This window comes from Pimephales promelas, chromosome 8 (genome assembly GCF_988280905.1).
Source record: "Pimephales promelas chromosome 8, fPimPro1.hap1.1, whole genome shotgun sequence".
Taxonomy (NCBI): domain Eukaryota; kingdom Metazoa; phylum Chordata; class Actinopteri; order Cypriniformes; family Leuciscidae; genus Pimephales; species Pimephales promelas.
This window is the reverse complement of record NC_142776.1, coordinates 38,820,653-38,842,023: the sequence shown is the minus strand read 5'-3', so window position 1 is coordinate 38,842,023 and position 21,371 is coordinate 38,820,653. Positions and strand designations below refer to the sequence as shown.

Here is a 21,371-nt window from a genome sequence, read left to right as displayed (position 1 = left end):
GGACTTAAATAGAATGTTTTTTTTTAAATGTTACACTTGTTACTTTTGAACATTCCGAAACATTCCCATGACGTTTGAGGAGTTCTAAAATGGAATGTTCGTTTTTAAATCATTTAAATAACTGAATATTCCGAGCTAATGTTAAAGTAACGCTTGCAAAACATTATTAGAACGTATTTTTGTCAGCTGTGTTTGTTTTAGAGGCTTAAAGTCACCATGAACACACTCTCGCACTGTACTCCCTCTTTTAATGCACTTTAGACATTGCACATAACACACACACACACACAAAAAAAAATTAGGAGAAGATAGGGGGAAGGTTATCATATATTATCTTATTATATCATCTTTTATTTTATACAGGGTTGACAATGGCAATTGGTACATAGGAGAAAGGATAAAAATCGACTAATACAATATTGGCAATATGGTGGTGATGGTAATGACAATGGCAATAAATATTAGGGATGGGCAACGATTAATCACGATTAATCGCATCCAAAATAAAAGTTTGTGTTTACGTAATATATGTGTGTTTGGTGTGTTTTGTATATATAACTACACACACATGCATGTATATATTTAAGAAAAATTTGCATGTATGTACTTTATATATATTTATACATAATTAATATAATGTATAAATATAAATATTTGAATTATATATATATATATTATATGAATAACACATTTTTCTTAAATATATACATGCATGTGTTAGTATTTATATATACAAAATGATTATACACACCACACACGCATATATCATGTAAACACAAACTTTTATTTTGGATGCGATTAATCGCGATTAATCGTTGCCCATCCCTAATGCATACACGCACATACACATACCCACACTCACACCCACTCACATACACACTTAAATCACTCTAAGTCACTTCTGGAATTACAAGATGACTCACTACTGCACTATGTTGGTTTGTATGTATGTTTGACTGTTTAATAAAAAAAAAAAATAATAATAATAATAATATTAATATCCTATGACAAAAAAAAAAGTCACCATGAAGTGGAAAAAGTGATCTGAGCGAAATGGATTATTGTTAAAACCTTGTTCTGTTTTATTGATTTGTAAGTTGTTAAGTTGACAGTATTTCCTGCTTAAAACTGAACACGGTTCTCAAAAACACGCTTTGAAATCGCTGGTGTTTCTGACGTCACAAACCACCTTGTAACCAATCAGATCAACGTGTGATCGACAACCAGTGAATCTCTGAGTGAGGGAGTGGGGGCGGAGCTCATTTGCATATTCATAGAACCGCGCATTCTAAATGAGGTGAAGGTGTCGAGTTACATTCAAGATATTTTAAGAGGAAGAAAACGTTTAAATAAGTCACTTTGGTGATCAAAGATGAGTTTTAAGGGATTTAATGATTTACTACAGGGTGACTTTAAAAAATATGGAGGCGGATCTGAATAAATGTAATAAAAATAAGCATGCATGGATTAATCATCCACAATAATATCAATAAACATAGATTAGAATTTGCATGCTGACTTTCATGAGGAAACGCAGCTGGAATATTCCTAATATACACTTTTATGTCCAGTTTAGGAAGATTTTCTCTATTTATAGGCCCTGTATGTACACACAGCATAGACACACTCTGCTGTTTTCATGATAAAATCTACTTTATCATTTCCTTTTTCACCCACAACCCCAAGATCAGTTGAAACCAGTTTTAGTTCGAGCCATGTCACGCTCCTGGTAAGTTTGAATGATTTCTCCTGCAGAAACGAAGCGCTCTGATAGCACAGATCTGTGTAAATATGTTGTCATGAGGCAATGCGTTGAATGTCTGTCATCATCCATTCGTGATTTCAGCGCAGGGAATTTCCGACGCTCTCGTTTGAATATCTCCCACCATCTGAGTCAGGGTCTCACGTCTCTCTCTCACACACACACACACACACTCTCTCGAACATCCTATCTGCATGCAAACACCTTCCTTACTGCATGTTTTCTCTTCAGGTTTCTGCCTTTTTAAGTTTGGTTTTGCTAAATCACACCTTAGCAGTCTGCCGGTCCCTGCGCTAGACCTGATCTGATCGTGCCGTTTACGGGAAACCCTGAAGTGTGTGAATCAGCGGGGCCAACCCTGATGGAGAGCGTTTTGCATTCTCTATAGAGAAGCTCACACTGATCATGCTTTCTGTGTGGAGACGAGCAAGCCACTTTATACACACTTCTTTAGTGCACTGGTTCACATTTACTGTAATCTGTGGCCTCATGTGATCATGCATAACAAATGAAGAAGTGTATTTGCATACCAGAAAATGTCCAAGTACAAGAAAATTAATTTTCGGTCTTCATTTCCAGTAGATATTTTGATGAAAAAAAAAGTCAATTATTGTGTGAACTAACTCAAGATATATTGTTTACAACAGCCGCTAAAAATGTGCCGTAACTTTTTGTTGTCTTAGTCTGAATATCAGCACAAGTGTCATTTATTATTATTTATAACAGAAAAAGACATTTGTTGCTAAAATAACCATTTTAAATGCTATTACGTTTAAAGTGTGTACATGCATCTGTTTTTTTACAATAAATAACACTTGAATTTGTATATTTTAGCAGTTAAAATGCAAGTTATTTACAGTTTAGATTGTATATTTGAGCAGTTTTAACAATTGCCCAAATATAAAATCTAAATAGGCATTTATTGTGAAGAACAATGCACAAACACTTTAGAAATGAAACACTTTAGTTTTAATAATTAACTTGCATTTTACAGTTAAAATTAGAGTCGTCAAATGATTAATCGCATCCAAAATAAAAGTTTGTGTTTACTTAATATGTGTGGGTGCACTGTGTATAATTATTTTGTATATATATATATATATATATATATATAAATACACACACATGCATGTATATTTAAGAAAAAATATTATTTATATATAAAATATTTATATTTATATATAATATAAATTAGATATAAATTTACATACGATATATATATATATATATATATATATGGGGAAAAAATATATAGTATATTCATGAAAATATTTCTTAAATATATACAAGCATGTGTGTGTATTTATATATATGAAATAATTATACACACTACACACACATATATTATGTAAACACAAACTTTTATTTTGGATGTGATTAATCGCGATTAATCATTTGACAGCCCTAGTTAAAATATCAAAAGTTAATATGTCATTTATTGTAAAGAAAAAAAAAAGATGCATACACACACTTTACAATCAAACCGATTTAACTGTTAAAACTCTTTAGTTTGTTGGTGGTTAGTTAGTGGTTAGTTAGTGGCTGGTAATGTTAGTTAATGTGGTTCTGTTCACCTGTGTAAAGTTGAGGAGAACTGACTTCATCACACTTGATTCACACACACACACACACACACACTTCAGACATGATGAACACACACATCACATTTACACATTTACATGACTCATGGACATTTGCTTGTGCTGGGTGTGTGTTTGTGTGTCTTTAAGTGTCTATAATCACTGAAGAAAACACTGTGTGTGTGTGTGTGTGTGTGTGTGTCATCTAATATTCCTAGAGGACTGATTTAATGTTCTTTAGCTGAAGTGTCGGGATGGTTTCAGATGTTAAATCCCAGAGGAGAAATAATAACAGAAACCGAAGGAATGGAAACTGAAACATCATTATATTGAGATTTGAAACACTGGTTTAAATACGAGCTTGTTTGAGACTCGTTCATTAATCTCTATTAATGACACAAACACGTCTGATGAAGCCCGTGTGGAAGAACTTCACACACACACTCCCAAAATCTCAATCACAAGAAATATACTTTTTAATATCTCAATTGTTTCTTTAAAACAAGTATTAAATGGAAAACAAATTCGCTTAAGTCTGCAATTAAACACCAGAGATCTCTTTATTCTCACACACTGCAGAAAATCCTGATCTTACTTCATATTTTTGTCTTGTTTCCAGTTCAAATATCTAAAGATTCTTATATCAAGTAAAGTAACATAAGAAATTATATCTTGTTTTCAAGATTATAGATCTATATATCTATAAAGTATAGTACAGTATATTGTGTTTCTGTGTGTGTGTGTGTGTGTGATGTATATATGTATATATAATGATTGTTCAACAAATAATGCATCTATATCTATAAAGTTTATACCGTATATCAAAATAGATGTTTTTCCCTTTCTTGTCTCTCACTTAAATATACACACATATATATATATGTATTAATGAAATAATGTAAAACATATTTTAATGACCTGCACATTTTCTATAAGCTTGTTCTAGTTTTATTCCTCTTAACCCTAAAACCGTATTCTGGACAAATGTGGGCAAAATAGTTTTGTTTTATTTTTTAAAAATACTTCCCTTGACCTGAGCGGTACAAAACTTGGCTACTTTTCCTAAGTTTGCCTCCTGAACACACACAATGTTTTTTTGACTCAATTCTACAATGTTAACAATAAATCTTGTATTTGGGTCAAAAATGGACACCAATAGAAATTAATGGGAAAAACTGTAATTTAGCCAAAATAAGACACCAGGTGACAGCAAAGTCACTTCATCTTTAGGTTTGAGCTCTAAGAACTTATTGGAATGATATTTTAATGTAGTTAAAAAAAAAAAAAAAATAAAACATAAAAATAAGCATAATTTACATAGAAAATATGGTACTTTTTGAAGTAAATAAATTCAAAATTACCCCCCAAAAATAAAAAAAACACCATAAATGGATAGACAAAACTTTATCGAAGACAGTGATATAACATTCATAATAAATAAAAATTAGGAGTCCTCTGCACTGTAAAAAATATTTTCAAGATTTGTTATCACAACACATTTTCTTTTGTCAAATCAACTTTATAATAAGTTATTTAGTTGAGATAACTTATTATTTTGAGTTTCTGATGGTTAAATTAATCTCCTTCATTGTATTATCTCACTTTTTCCAGTTCAATCAACTTAAAATTTAAAGGCAACCCAGGTTACTTACTTTTTTAAGTTAAACCAACAAAAATAAATGTACAGTGCACTAATCACATTTTTTCTTTTGTCAAATCAACTTAAATAATTTATTTAGTTCAGATAACATATAATTTTGAGTTTCTGATGGTTAAATTAATCTCCTTCATTGTATTAACTCACTTTTTCCAGTTCAATCAACTTAAAATTTTAAGGCAACCAGGTTACTTACTTTTTACTTACTTAAAGTTATCAATATTTTTACAGTGTGTGTCCACATTTGTCCACAATACAGGATTAAGGGCTATAAAGTGAAGACGGTTTGAGGGTTAATGAATTTTAGGAGAAACACCTGAAACACAGTCAATAGAGATAGTGGAGTCTCTCTGCATCTGACGCCTACAGTGACACACACACACACACACACACACTCGCGCTGAGGAAGCCGCTGGTATCAGACTTGATCACGAAGTGACTCGGGGACTCATGAGAGACACACAGGGACGGGTTAGATGATGCGAACAGCAACACATGAGACATACGGTGTGTTTCACACAGTTGACCCCGTCTCTGGGACAAGAAGTGGCATGGATGTGTTCTGATGACGTCTCTATATAGTGTGTGTGTGTGTGTGTGTGTGTGTGTGTGTGTGTGATGTGGTGTGTTTGTGACTCATTGTCAGAGTGTGAAAATAGCCGAGTCAGACAATCCTCTGCGTGTTGTTGAACTTCTTCGAGACATTCGAGTTGTTGGACCCGTTCTGAAGGGACGCCGACCGAAGCGCACGTGACCTCGCGAAGGTAAAGTCAAGAGTGTGTTTGGCTTTTAATGCAGATTGTGTTTGCTGTGACCTTTGACATTTTCATCATAATATTAGCAGCTTGACCTTTTAAAGTGAGTCGCACGATCCTTCTCTTCTCACACTTTCGTGCTCATAATTCATGCTTCGTCATTCAGAGTGAACGAGCGTCGGGTGAAATCTGTGGATTTTGTGTTGGCAAGAAATGAAAGTTTTGCAACGCCTGAAACTGTTTGTTTCTAATCCCCGTCTGATGTTTTCACCTCAGTTTAACCACACGCTTTTAAAAAGGAAAAGTAAAGGTTTGTAGTTGGTTAGCATCTGCATGTTTCCTGAGATAAACTATAAACTTGCTCCGATAAGAACATCTACATCAGGTTTTATTTTACAGCTGAATGTTCATGTCTTGAAATTATTTTGGTAGAACGTGGATGAAATATGAACACAGATATTTATGTTTTAGACAGAACTAATAAAATGAGATGAGAGACGAAAACGCTATTGTTTACATGCAATTAAAAGTGTCATTGAAATCAGGCATTTTTATAAAACTGTTTTATAAAACTATTTATATGTTTAGTAATAATTGTAAAAAAAAGCATTAAAAAACAAAACAAAAGCCAGATTAATTAATTGGCAAAGATAAATCAATAACACAAAGATATGTAAAAGAAAACGTACAATCATTTAGGATTTGTAATATTTTGTATTATTGTGTCAGCTGGTCTAAAAATACATATTTCCATAATACCATTAAAACATCATCTGAGAAGCTGTTCTGTGGCTCACACACACACAAATATAATACATAAAATATATGGTAACGCTTGAACATTATCATGCATATTACTACGATATTGGCTGTTTATTAGTAGTTATACACACATATTAATGCCATTAATCCTATAATTCATAAACTTAACATTAACAACGACCTTACTAACAATTAATAAGCAGTAATCAGAAGTTTATTGTGGTAAAAGTCACAGTTAATCGTGAGAATTTGACCCTAATCTATACGTATATAGTATACCGAATGTGAAAACTCTTTCTCAAACCATTATTTGATCAGAATAAATGTTTGTTTACACAAATCTAAAATGCTAAAAATAATATAAAAGCATTTCCACAATGAAGACTGATGCCACACACACACACACACACACACACACACACAACACAGCAAACTCCAGTGTGAGATGTTCATCGTTTCATACGCCAGCATATTATATCTGGAAAACAGTGGACACTTATTTTATATACTTATAATATACTTATGTGCATATATATACAGTGTGTGTGTGTGTGTGTGTGTGTAATGTAATTCATCAAACCTTTGAGTAGGGATGGGCAACGATTAATCGCGATTAATCGCATCCAAAATAAAAGTTTGTGTTTACATAATATATGTTTAATTAAGTTGTATAAATAAATACCCACACATGCATGTATATATTTAAGAAATATGTGCATGTATATATTTTATATATATTTATTCACAATTAATATTATATATAAATATTTGATATATTAATAACACATTTTTCTTAAAGATATACATGCATGTGTGGGTATTTATATATACAAATTAATTATACACACTACACACACATATATTATGTAAACACAAACTTTTATTTTTGGATGCGATTAATCGTGATTAATCGTTGCCCATCCCTAATTTTTGACTGGCTGATAGATATTTAACACACAAACAAATATATGTTAATATGAAATGAAAGCTGTGACACTCATCTCTGCTGTCGGGTTTGTTCGCCCCTGTTTTGCACAGTCATAACTGGAAAGACCCTGGTCAATATATGCAGTGTGTGTGTGTGTGTGTGTGTGTGTGCGCTTCCGCAGTGAACCGGTGTGAACAGCACGTGTTTGACATGTACGGTACGTTGAGCACCTCATGTATTACTCATACATGAGATGCAGTGGGTCTTCACACACACACACACACGCACACACACACACACACACACACACACACACACACTGCATGCGTCAGCAATGCATTGTTTGTTCCATTACAGTCGAATTGAAACTGTAGCTTCCGGCCCTGCCGTACCACTGATTAGAGACACTAATAAACACAGTCGGAATGATGAAAGATCAACCACAACACACACACACACACACACACACACACACACACGCTGTTTTAATGCCAATCTTTTTACACGCGGGTGTACTTGAAAGTTCAGCTCGTAATACTTTTATGTGAGTGCCAACAAGGACTTTATTTACATTAATCAAGTTCTTTATGTTTGCATTTGACTTTGAACGGAAGGAAAAATATTCATTATTTATTAAATTAATAGTTAATAATTTAAAATTTGACATATTTTTTTATTATTATGTGTCAGTTGGTCTAAAACCGATAACAAAACTGCAGATGGAAACATCATCTGAGAAGCTATTCACACACGTGCGCACACACACTCTCAAACACACACTCACACACTCTCTCACTCACTCATTTACACACTCAAACACACACACACACACACACACACTAGTTCTCAGACATTAGAACACAGTTCTTTACATTTGCATTTGATATTGAACAGAAATGAAATTATTTATGATCAATATTTGTAGTGCCACAAAACCAGAAATCATCAATATTTCATATGCAAATCTCATATTTTCTTGAACACACATTTACTGCTGTGTGTTTACAGGTACAATAATTCTAAACCAGTGTACAGTGTAGCATTGATCAGATTGTAAATAAAATAATGAGTAATAGCCAAAATGAACTGACAATTACAGTTTTTCTCGATTGTTTACACACATTTCCTGCAAGAATGCCTCATACTCTCAGAACTCACACACAAATATAAACACACACACACACAATCGGCAAAACCCCTCAATTCTAGTGCAAAATGAAACTTTACATTCAAAACAATGTTAAAAATGTTATTTTGTTTTCAAAAGACACACACAAACCATCATATGAACAGACATTTATAATAATAATAATAATAAACTTTACCGGTCCAGATAAAAAAGACAGACAAATAAGACAATACACCCAGTATAATACAAACTTTAAAGGAGACAACTATACCAATGCTTCCATAACTTTGACACATACCGTGTAGTGCTAATTTGATATTGGTCAAAGCCGCAATTATATAATTCTCTGAGTTATTCAACCGACATATAAATTTGTACATGAAACCAAGAGCCAGGTTATAAGAACCAGTTGAACACTGAATGATGGAAAACACTTCTTCTCCATTCATCATACTGACATTTGTTCATTGTTACACTTACTACAGACATTACATACATAAGTGTGTTGTAAAATATTTGAGAATATTGTTTTTATACCCAGAACACACAACTACACGGTAACAAATATATTTTATTTTTCCCACAAAATCGATGGGAGATCGATCGCACATTTCATACACGCCAACCAACACAAAAATGCACATACAGTGGCCTACATACAAAACAACAGAATTTTTTATGCTGTTACAGTAAAAAAAAAGAAATAAAAAAATATCTATGCTGCATCCTCTCTTCGGTTTTGGTGTTTTCTGCTAAAGCTCTGATCACTAATTGTAAAACTGTGTGACGGTGTTTGCCCGTGTGACGAGTCAGTGTGAATATCTGAATGGCAGTGTGTGTTCCTCATGAAAACAAGAGATTTTCTGCATGAAAATTGTGCCAAATGCAGAGAATTGTGTGCAATGTTTTGGAAAAAGTGTGTTTTAGAGTGTAAAGCAGGAATTGTGCTTGTAGTTCAGCAGAACTGATTCAGGGGGTCGATGAATGAGTTACATGTTGTGCTCATAGGACCAGAATTTGTGTGTAAACAATCGAGAAAAACTGTAAATGTCATATTTACTAGTTAAAGTGCATCAAAGGGTGACGAATAACGTCCAGTTTGACGATGTGAAAGCGATCCGCCCACAGATATGCTCACTCATACGGCGCTTTTAACAATACATAAAACACTAAATAGGTAACGAGATGAAGAACAATCTCGTGTCTAAATACAAATATCCTAACAGCGTTCAGGCCGTGGATTCCCGTTGGGGAAAATGATGATGTCGTGAGTCTGCGGCTGCCAATCCACTCCAGTGTATTTATAAAAGTATAAACGCCAGCCGATGTGAATCACAGCCTGTTCTCCTTTAATCAACGTCATGTTGTGCATTTGTGACTTTTTACAAGATTTAAGCGATTAGCCAGAATAAAAATCATCTGGAGACGTGTGTGTGTGTGTGTGTGTGTGTGTTTCTGAGAACTTCACACTTGTCATGCTTTTTCATCTACTCCATAATGTCTACTGCTTTTTTTTACAAGATCTTACAGTTTTACTGTAACTAATGTTACAGTAAAACTGTGTAATCTGTCTTTTACAGTATAGTACTGTAGCATATTCATTTAGGCCGATTTGAAACATGTATCTCGCATTGTTTGCTGTTGGATGAACTGATTGTTAAAAGTACTAAACTGAAAGAAGATCATATTGTTGTGTTTCAGTGATTAAACCAAATGTTCTCATTACATATTACAATAATCTTGTGTTTGAAATAATGATGATGAGGACTGAAAACATGTGCAACGGACTGAAAGCATTACATCAGGTTTTGAAAGAATGACTAGCTGCGTTACAAGTGTGATCATTTTGGATTTTTGTACTAAGAGTTTTAAAAATGTACACCTTACTTCTGAAAATAGTACCAAAGCGAATAAAAAAAAACGGTAACACTTTACCACACGGGTGCACTAATATGCATTAATTCATGCTTAACTAATGCACAGATAATGATGAGTTAATGTATAACTCATGAAGAACTAAACCATTAATTAATGATTACTGCATCAGCAACTAATAAAGAGTCAATATGATTAATAGATTAACTAATACATGAATTGCTATTAATTCATTGTGTCATTGTGTATTTATTCCTTAATAACATATTTTATGAACTAAAAGTGTAAATGAATGTGTTAATTACCACAATTAGTCAAAGCTATGCACTTCAACTTCCACTTGTCTGCTTTAATTAATCACTAGCTAATGATTTGCAAAGGTATCATTTTGTTATGACTTTACTTGATGGGGCACATCATTATTAACTAGTCATTTAGTAATTGTAGTAATTTGCACATGCATTTTCAGTAACAATGAAGTAATTAATCATGTATTAATGCATATTAGTGTACCTGTCATATTATCTGGAAGTTAAAATACAAGGCTTTGGCTCATTCTGGTAATTAACATATTAATTGACACTATTAGTTAAAAAAATGAGTTATTATGGAATTAATCCACAATTACATATTTAATTAAAAACAATTCATGTATGAACTAATATATTAACCTTACATACTCTTAATTAGTTCCTAATGTGGTAATGATTAATGAATAGCTTAAATAATCATTAGTTACACATTAATTCAGTATTATCAGTGCGTTAGTTAAGCATGAATTAATGCTTATTAGTGCACCCGTATTGTAAAGTATTCCCAAAAAAACTGTATTTATAATAATTGATTTCTTAAATATATATATTTATATATATATATATATTAAATAAATATTGTGGCAAGTATATACGGTTACACTTTATTTCAATAGTCACTTTAGACACTATAAGTAACTTTTCAACTACATGTCATCTAAGTGTCATTAGAGTATTAGTAGTGCTGATGTTGTGTTGTGTGTGTGTGTGTGTGCAGGAGAGAGCGAGCGTGGTCTGGGTTCTGCCGGAGAGGATGAGGGCAGTGTTTGGGGAATGGAGGTTCAGGACAGCACAGATGCTCAGGATAAAGTGAGCGAGGGAACGGATCCCGGGAGTCCGGCTCCGGAGAACTGGATCCACGCGGAGAACACTCCCCGAAACATCCCGACCACACACTCCGAACGCTGCGACCACGGCCCGTTCAGTACGTACACACACCCCGAACGCTGCGACCAGTCCTAAACATGTGTGAAAAACACATTATTTGATTGGACCAAAACTTTGTTTACGCACATTTAAAATGCTAGATAATAATACAAACGTTTGGATGCCACACACATTCACCAAAGTAGCAAACTAGTCTGGGCTGTTTCATAATAGTAGTGGACATACTAATTACACGTTTCAATAAGGATTCGCTAATTAAAGTTAGTAAAGTTAGTTAAATATCAAGTAAAAAAAAAAAAACATAAATTTATATAATGGCAATTTTAAACACTGTTATTCTCACCTTTGAACGGGTCTGTACTATGTAGAAAAATGAAACATGCAAAATAATTTATATATATATATATGATCATAATATATTGTATTTTGAACAAAAATCCTAAAGTGACATTAAACCCCAGTTGTAAGTGTTCTCCATCTTCTGCACTATGTTTGTACAATTTGGGTTTTATTTTTAATGTAATTGTTTTAACTATGTCACAGACCAGCTATGGCCTACATTCGTGTCAGCTTCCTGTGTGTAATCATCACGATATGACATGACACATTTAAAAAAGAGTAATTATCATCATCATCATCGCTGTATTGACTCTCGTTTCCACCGCCTCCGTGATTCTGGTGATATTCGTGACAGAAATGCAGAAACTCAAAACTGCGGCGCTCATCAGATCTGCTCACATCAGGCGAATGAACTCTCCAGATCAAAGGCCAGAGTTCACACGATTCACAGCGACTCAAACACGGCGTGAGACAAACATTCAGATTTTTGAATTATTTTTATTCGCTATGCTATTTATTGTTTTTTTTTCCTAGGGGGTTAAATGTACTGTCATGATAATAATAATAGATTATTAAAAACATAAACATATAAAGACAATAAACTATATATATAAACATACTCTCTTTGGATATATATATATATATATATATATACATATACATACATATGTATAATTTTTGGGTTTATTTTTATAATGTGTTTGCAAATAATTTTTAATAAATATGATAATGCTTATACATTTCCTTAATATATATATATATATATATATATATATATATATATATATCCTTTGGTAAATAGCATATATATATAAAATAACATGTTTTGGTAAATCAGAATTATGACAGAAAAAGTTGAAACTATGAGATACTAGGTTAAATTAAATCTGACAAAATGTCAGAAATATGACATAATTATGACATTTTTTAATTTTTACTATTAAGTCAACTTTTTATGTCGTAATTATTTTAATCTGGGTTAAAAAATTTCAGCCCAGAAATGATATCTGGTTGAAAATGTTCTGATTCTTTATTATTATTGTTTATTGCTGTTCTTTTGTTTACTTTATACATTTTGTTGTATGTTATTTTGTTGTGTTTACATGGTCTTTTTGCTATCAAAAAAAGTCATTAAACCTGTTATCAAGAAAGTTCTCTGTATCTTTACCACCTATTGTTGTGATGTAATTCCTGATGTTGATCTGTATGTGTGTGTGTGTGTGTGTGTGTGTGTGTGTGTGTCTCAGGTGAGACTGACGCTCATGTGATGGATGATGTGCCTCATTACGACTCAATGGTTCAGCTGAGGAAAGTGTCAAACCTGCTCAGTCCGATTCACACTCAGAAACACAACGGATCCGTGAACTCGTATCATTTAGACGGCGTTCAGGACGACATGTCTCCGGTTTGCTGGTCTCCGGGAGAACACGACTCACCTGAGGGAAAAGGTACACTAGCATCACCTGCAGCTCATGTGATACAGGGTTCATACAAAGAGCTTAAAGGGATAGTTCACCCAAAAATGAAAATTAGCCCATGATTTACTCACCCTCAAGTCATCCTAGGTGTATATGACATTCTTCTTTCAGACGAATTCAATCAGAGTTGTATTTTTTTTTTTAAATCCTGGAAAATCTTGGATCTTCTAAGCTTTATAGTGGCAGTGAATGGCTGTTTCTGTTTTGAAGTCCATAAAATGCATCTATCCATCATAAAAGTGCATCTGTCCATCATAAAAGTGCATCCGTCCATCATAAAAGTGCATCCGTCCATCATAAAAGTGCATCTGTCCATCATAAAAGTGCATCCGTCCATCATAAAAGTGCATCTGTCCATCATAAAAGTGCATCTATCCATCATAAAAGTGCATCCGTCCATCATAAAAGTGCATCTGTCCATCATAAAAGTGCATCCGTCCATCATAAAAGTGCATCTGTCCATCATAAAAGTGCATCCGTCCATCATAAAAGTGCATCTGTCCATCATAAAATTGTATCCGTCCATCATAAAAGTGCATCTGTCCATCATAAAAGTGCATCTGTCCATCATAAAAGTGCATCCGTCCATCATAAAAGTGCATCCGTCCATCATAAAAGTGCATCTGTCCATCATAAAAGTGCATATATCCATCATAAAAGTGCATCTGTTCATCATAAAAGTGCATCTGTCCATCATAAAAGTGCATCTATCCATCATAAAAGTGCATCTGTTCATCATAAAAGTGCATCTGTCCATCATAAAATTGTATCCGTCCATCATAAAAGTGCATCTGTCCATCATAAAAGTGCATCTGTCCATCATAAAAGTGCATCCGTCCATCATAAAATTGTATCCGTCCATCATAAAAGTGCATCTGTCCATCATAAAAGTGCATCTGTCCATCATAAAAGTGCATCCGTCCATCATAAAAGTGCATCCGTCCATCATAAAAGTGCATCTGTCCATCATAAAAGTGCATATATCCATCATAAAAGTGCATCTGTTCATCATAAAAGTGCATCTGTCCATCATAAAAGTGCATCTGTCCATCATAAAAGTGCATCTGTTCATCATAAAAGTGCATCTGTCCATCATAAAAGTGCATCTGTCCATCATAAAAGTGCATCTGTCCATCATAAAAGTGCATCTGTTCATCATAAAAGTGCATCTGTCCATCATAAAAGTGCATCTGTTCATCATAAAAGTGCATCTGTCCATCATAAAAGTGCATCTGTCCATCATAAAAGTGCATCTATCCATCATAAAAGTGCATCTGTCCATCACAAAAGTGCATCTGTCCATCACAAAAGTGCATCTGTCCATCATAAAAGTGCATCTATCCATCATAAAAGTGCATCTGTTCATCATAAAAGTGCATCTGTCCATCATAAAAGTGCATCCGTCCATCATAAAAGTGCATCTATCCATCATAAAAGTGCATCTGTTCATCATAAAAGTGCATCTGTTCATCATAAAAGTGCATCTGTCCATCATAAAAGTGCATCCGTCCATCATAAAAGTGCATCTATCCATCATAAAAGTGCATCTGTTCATCATAAAAGTGCATCTGTCCATCATAAAAGTGCATCTGTCCATCATAAAAGTGCATCTGTCCATCATAAAAGTGCATCTATCATCATAAAAGTGAACAGATTTGACTTAAGCATTACTGATGCGAGTAATGTGACACACTGCTGATATCTACGCTACGCCACGATGCACTTCACTACTTCTGACGTCATGAGTTGCACTTTAGGTGTGAGCAGAGACTATGAGAATTTTACTTTATAGCATGTTAAATATGAATATTTTTCTTCCACAAATGCATCATGAATCAGATTAATCAGATGATCTCTCTTGCGGGTGTGCAGACGGCGAGCCGCTAAACCCCGACGCGCCACAGTCATGCCCGTTCTGCCAGCGCGAGGCGTCTCTGGGGGAACACCTGAGCTTCTGCCCGGCCCGGGACACGGGAGACGGTGTGTGTCCTCTCTGCGGGTTCAGTTCACCGTACCAGTCTCAGATGGAGCGGCACCTGAATCTCCACGCTCACACGCACGAGAAGGTACGTCACACACACACATGCAGGGGTGTGTTTCCTGTGCGACAACGTAACTCGTGGCTTAACTAGTATGAAGAAATCAATTATAGTCACAACGGTTTCCCGAAACCGCAAATTGTTCGTTCACCCTAGCAACCGCCTAGCAACACCTTATCAACCACCCAGAAAAACCTAGCAACCGCCTAGTAACACCATAGCAACAACCCAGAACACGATAGCAACCGCCTTGTAACCACCCAGAATACCATAGCAACCACCTAGCAACACCATAGCAACCACCCAGCAACCAACTAGAATGTCATGCAAACAAAAAACTCTTTTTCGTGCAAACACACAACTTTGTGATGCTGTTTGCGATTGCTCATCAGAACGACTCGTTGAACTGCTGATAACGACAGAACTTGCGACCATTTTTGGCTAACGATGCTTTTGGGAAACACACCCCAGAACGAATGACACGCATGTAGACGAGTGCTAACTGCTCATGATTTCATGTATGTCCCAGAACTCCTTGTCTGAGCCCAGTATGGAGAGCAGGAAGTTCAAGTGTAATCAGTGTGGAAAGGCCTTTAAATACAAGCATCACCTCAAAGAGCACCTGCGCATCCACAGTGGTAAGAAACACAACCCGCAAAAGTGGATTCGAAAAATGTACAAGTCATATTTCACACATGAAGAAAATAAATATTTTACCAGGTCTTCTGTGCCTTGACATAATTTTTTAGGGAACATATATATATATATATATATATATATATATAAAAAAAAATTTTTATTCACATAAATCTAAATATTTTTGGGGGTTTTGGTATAAAATAAGCCAATTTCTGCAACATAAGAAAACCAAAACTTTCAGAAACAAATCACGTTTTGATAAATCATAAGCATGAAAGTCATAATTATGGCATAATAATTTACATATATTATTTAAAAACGTTGTTGACGCAATATACAAATTATGAATTAGTTGTAAAAAAGTTATAATTTCAACTTTTTGTCATAATTATGACTTTTTGTGTCATGAGATTCAATAAATTCCTCTACATATACTTTTAAAACTATTATTATGCTGAATAAAGCTAAAAAAATAAATAATGATAAAAAACATGCATAAGAATAAAAACACACTAATTAAATACAATTAAAGTCCACCTGTGTAAAAAAAACAAATAAGTGTTTATCTTGTTTATGTGTGTGTGTAGTGTGTTTAATCCGCTTTAACACACACCGTGTGTGCGTTGATAAGTGGACAGCATTGCTGTGTATTTCCTCCTTAAAACTGCAGTGAACCAAAGACAGTCTCAAAAACACACCATCTACCATCTCAAATGTGACCAATCCTGTCACAAGGGGGCGGGGCTTTTCCTATCATTGCTATCACATGTTTTGTGTAACATTATCAACAGATCACTAGATGTTTTATAACGTAGGTAAACCAACGGTTAATCATAATTACTGTTATGAGCAGAGCGCATTAATATTCTTGTAGAATAGCCTTTATGATTCACTCTTTCTCTTCTTCTTCTGAATCAGTTTCTGTTTCAAACATATTCGGCTGAATTAAACCGATATTTCCACTTAGATCACGTAATCCGAGCTGGAGTGGGCGAGTGAGTGGAGGCGGGGCTTATTTGCATATTCATGAATCCACCTATACTTAGTCAAGCAATGGTGTCGAGTTACATTCAAGCTATTTTAAGGCATGAAGAAATTATTTTCACAGGAAAAACATTTAAATATATAATTTTGCTTATTTAAGGGCTAAAGTTATGGACTGAATGTCTGTGTCCACAGGTGAGAAGCCGTACGAGTGCTCGAACTGTAAGAAGCGCTTCAGTCACTCGGGATCCTACAGTTCACATCTCAGCAGCAAGAAGTGCCTCAGCGGGAACGCGACTCATTTTAACGGACACTCCCATCACGCGTACTTGGCGCCCGTCTTCCCATCGCCCACGTCGCCCCCTGTGGTTGGCGGGAGAAACTGCAGCCGGGGAAAGTTCCCGCTGGAGTCCGCTGGTCCCGTTTTGAGCCGGACATGGGATCCCGCGGATGATTTAGCCATGAGGACGGGTGTGTTTAAAGGCACAACGTTGCTGCCGTTGCTTCAGTCGCGCAGTAAATTCGAACACCTCCTTCAGGAGATGCTCCGTCGGGAGGTGGGAGACGAGGCGCGGAAAAACAAAACATCAACGGCGTCTTGGCATTCGATCCCGCAGCAAATCCTCGTGCCTTTACCGACACCATTGCAACTAGCGCAAGATTCCCCGCACAAACACTGGCTGGGAGAAGAAGGCAGCCCCACGTCACCCACGTTACCCGAACGCAACCACCTCCGGTATGGCTCGCCAACTTATCTGGATCTGTCAATCAACACATCGCCACGACAACCAACCTATCATATTCAGAGCGAACCTTTAGACTTATCCATCCCTAAACCTCATTCGGCATCCGCCGTGCCACAAGAGACCAGAACTTGTAACGGTTACTCGCCGCAACGTGAACGACGTGATGGCGAGACTGTGTTTAAGAGATTGACTCCGCCCTCCCAGCAGCAGGTGGGCGGGGCTTATGCGCCATCGCCGCTTTTTAGCAGCACGGTGTTCAGCAGCTACCCTCTCTTCAGTCACATGATCCCAGGGCACAACGGTCTGACATCACTTCCTCTTACGCCTCCAACACCAAGTCCTGGCTTCCTGTCTCCTGTGGCGTATATGGTGGAGGCGGAGCCAGAGCCAATGCTGAAGAGAATCAAGCGTGAAAGACATTCGATTATGGTAAGAGCAAACACTCATAGAAGTCTTAAGATTTGTTATGCACATTTAATCAGACACCCCAAATATTAGTTTAAATTTGTAAAAAAATATTATATTCAGTATTACAAAAATATATTTGAAATACGTGAAAATAAAAATCGTATTTGTTATAACAAAAACATATTCTAAATATGCATAATAAAATATAAAAAATGAATTGATGACATTCAGTAAAGAAAAATGTATTTCTAAATATGCATAATAAAATTCTGAAATAAAGTATATTAAAAATGTATTCTAAATATGCATAATAAAATTATAATATTCATCATAACAAAAATGTATTCTGTGTAATAAAATATACAAATAATATATTCATCATAGCAAAAATGTTTTCTAAATATATATGTAATAAAATATGACATTATAACAAAAATTGTAGTCTAAATATGTATAATAAAATATAAATATATCTATAATAAATGTAATGTAATGTAATGGCGTGACGAGCATATTTCCTGTCCTGAGGGGCCTCTGTTAAAACAGGAAGTTCAGGGGAACATATTGACATTATTATTAATTTTATAAACCAATAGCCTTTGATTTGCATCAAAGTGAACAATAATACACCCTTGAGTGCAAGAACTATTTTTCGGTTTATTTTCATGGCTGACATTGTTTGTATAGCTCTTTTTACAGTATATATTTATTAAAAGTAGTTCATGTTTATATCATATCTTAATATCTTCATGCCTTATAGTTGCATTTAGCAGATTAGAGCTGGATATAAAAATATGTGCACTCGCATCCAGACGGTCATAAACCCGTCAGAAATGGACTAAAAGCAATAAAAGATTTCTGTAGTATTTGAACATAACAACAATCAGTATTTATTATTTGTAACATATTTCATTAAATTAGCAAATGCCACAAATAAAAATTAATTGTGTGTGTGTGTGTGTGTGTTAATTTACATAATATCAGATTTATTCAATTTCCTTTGAAAATACTAGTAGTCAAGAATCAAATGAAATGATATTAGAATGAGAAAAACTGATTTTACACTCTTAGTCATAAAAGGAGAATATGAAACATTTACACACACAAAAAATGCTCACTCACACACACACACACTCAGTTGCATGGCCGCTCTCCTCTGGTCTTGCAGTTTTGGTGAACATGTTTCCTCTGCTAGCGCTGTAAACAAAGCCGCGCGCGAGGGAAATTCCCCTCATGATGTCAAAGGGCACCAAGAGCGTGTTCGTTTCCACACGCCGCACACTGATCTCATCATCACTCATCACTCAGACACTTCACATGTCAAATATAGAAACAAATGTCATCTAGTCTTAGTGGAGCGAGCATATCAATAAATGAACACACTCTGCATCTGCGTACAGGTGAAACTGGGAAAATGAGAATATGGTGCAAAAGTTCATTTATTTCAGTAATTCAACTTAAAAGGTGAAACTAATATGTTATATTGACTCATTACATGCAAAGTGAGATATTTCAAGACTTTATTTGTTATAGTTGTGATGATTATGGATTACAGATATGAAAACCTTTTCACAATACTCTAATTTTGAATTTGGGGTTTTCATAAGCTAGAATATATAATATATAAAATAATATATATAATATATCATAATCATCACAATTATAACAAATAAAGGCTTGAAATATGAAAAGATAGAATATGAAAAAATAAAAATGCATGTAATATATTAGTTTCACCTTTTAAGACGAGACACTGCAGGTGAATAGGATAAAAATTTTAACTTACAGATGTCACCATGAAACTTTACCAGTTGATTACTCGCATGAATAGGAGAAAAAAATGTATTGCAGGTTTTCTGTAATTTTATGTTTAAATATTCTAATCAGGCTATATCTACTTAAATATGCGCTAATTTGCGTATATTTTGAAGTGACGAATCAGACCATTGAAAAAAACAAGGTTCAAAATTAAGTTTGCATTTTGTTGATATATTCAGAGTGGATTATGAATATCTCCTTTTGTTATCCTGGAAATCAGAAAATACTGCCAATAGCCTTAAAAAATAGATTTCCGCCCTATTTTTAGGCATAAAATGTCATATAAATCAGGCCAAGAATGATATATCAACAAATCCCTCCGAACAAACCTTCACAATATAGTTAGGACTACGGCTGTAAAGTTTGGTGTGTGTTGGTGCTACACAAGTGGAAAATCCTCACTAGAAGTGTGAGAAAAAACTCATTTGGAGAAAACGGCCTTTAAAGATTTTTATGGGATTTCGAGTTAAATGGCCCATTTTACTTTCATGATTGGTTGCTGATAAACAGGAAATGACCATATTTGGATCCGACGGCATTGAAGAGGAGAGAGAGCTTTCTAACGGTGTGTGTGATGACGGGATGATTTACAATGCCAACTTTTGAGGAATTTGGGTGAAATCTACACACGCAAACAGACAAAGTGTAGTAAAATAAAGAACTAAATGTGTATTTTGGACTTTTTCCAGCACAAGTCTGAAAGATGACATGTTATTGAATACAAATATCTCAAAATTGATCAGTGAAAAAAAAAACTGTTGAATTACTGAAATAAATGAACTTTTGCACAATATTCTAATATTTCCAGTTTCGCATGTATATATAGCACTAATATTGTCATATTTAGTGTTGAGTGGATTGCAAAAAAAGTGTCCTGAAATCTATATTTTATTCAAATAGAAATGAATGATTCCTCTGAGCTTGATAATAACCTGGCTTTCCATGTGTCGGTCCAGACTGAAGCCGTGAGCCGTGGCGTTCCCGAGTTCCTGTCTCTGATGGAGGACGGGATGGATGGAGAGATCGGCTCCGGGAGGAAGAGGCTGAGGAAGACTGAGGAAGGATTGTACGCCTGCGATATCTGTGAAAAAACCTTCCAGAAGAGCAGCTCTCTCCTGCGACATAAATATGAGCACACGGGTACTGACATCATAACTCAATATCATATCTCATCCGCCGCTTCCATATCATTCCATTCCATTTAGGAGAATCTGCGGCTCTCGCCATCAAATCAAACAATGAATGTCGATGAAGAGGAACTCATCGTCAAAAA

The 21,371-nt window shown here is 34.9% G+C and overlaps 1 protein-coding gene across 2 annotated transcripts in view; it reads left to right on the top strand.

The window, feature by feature from the left end:
- The window catches only part of LOC120465338 (zinc finger E-box-binding homeobox protein zag-1), a 36,701-nt gene that overhangs the window by 12,432 nt on the left and 2,898 nt on the right, over positions 1 to 21,371 (top strand). The window contains exons 1-7 of one of the 2 annotated variants that reach the window (XM_089134539.1): positions 5,410 to 5,763; positions 11,478 to 11,684; positions 13,234 to 13,434; positions 15,337 to 15,530; positions 16,033 to 16,141; positions 17,322 to 18,301; positions 21,055 to 21,238. In XM_089134539.1, the coding sequence (XP_088990665.1) occupies positions 11,534 to 11,684; positions 13,234 to 13,434; positions 15,337 to 15,530; positions 16,033 to 16,141; positions 17,322 to 18,301; positions 21,055 to 21,238 (1,819 nt within the window). In that variant the 5' untranslated portion in view covers positions 5,410 to 5,763; positions 11,478 to 11,533. Of the gene's footprint in view, positions 1 to 5,409; positions 5,764 to 11,477; positions 11,685 to 13,233; positions 13,435 to 15,336; positions 15,531 to 16,032; positions 16,142 to 17,321; positions 18,302 to 21,054; positions 21,239 to 21,371 lie in introns of those variants that run through there. The other variant, XM_039655040.2, reaches the window with a different exon arrangement.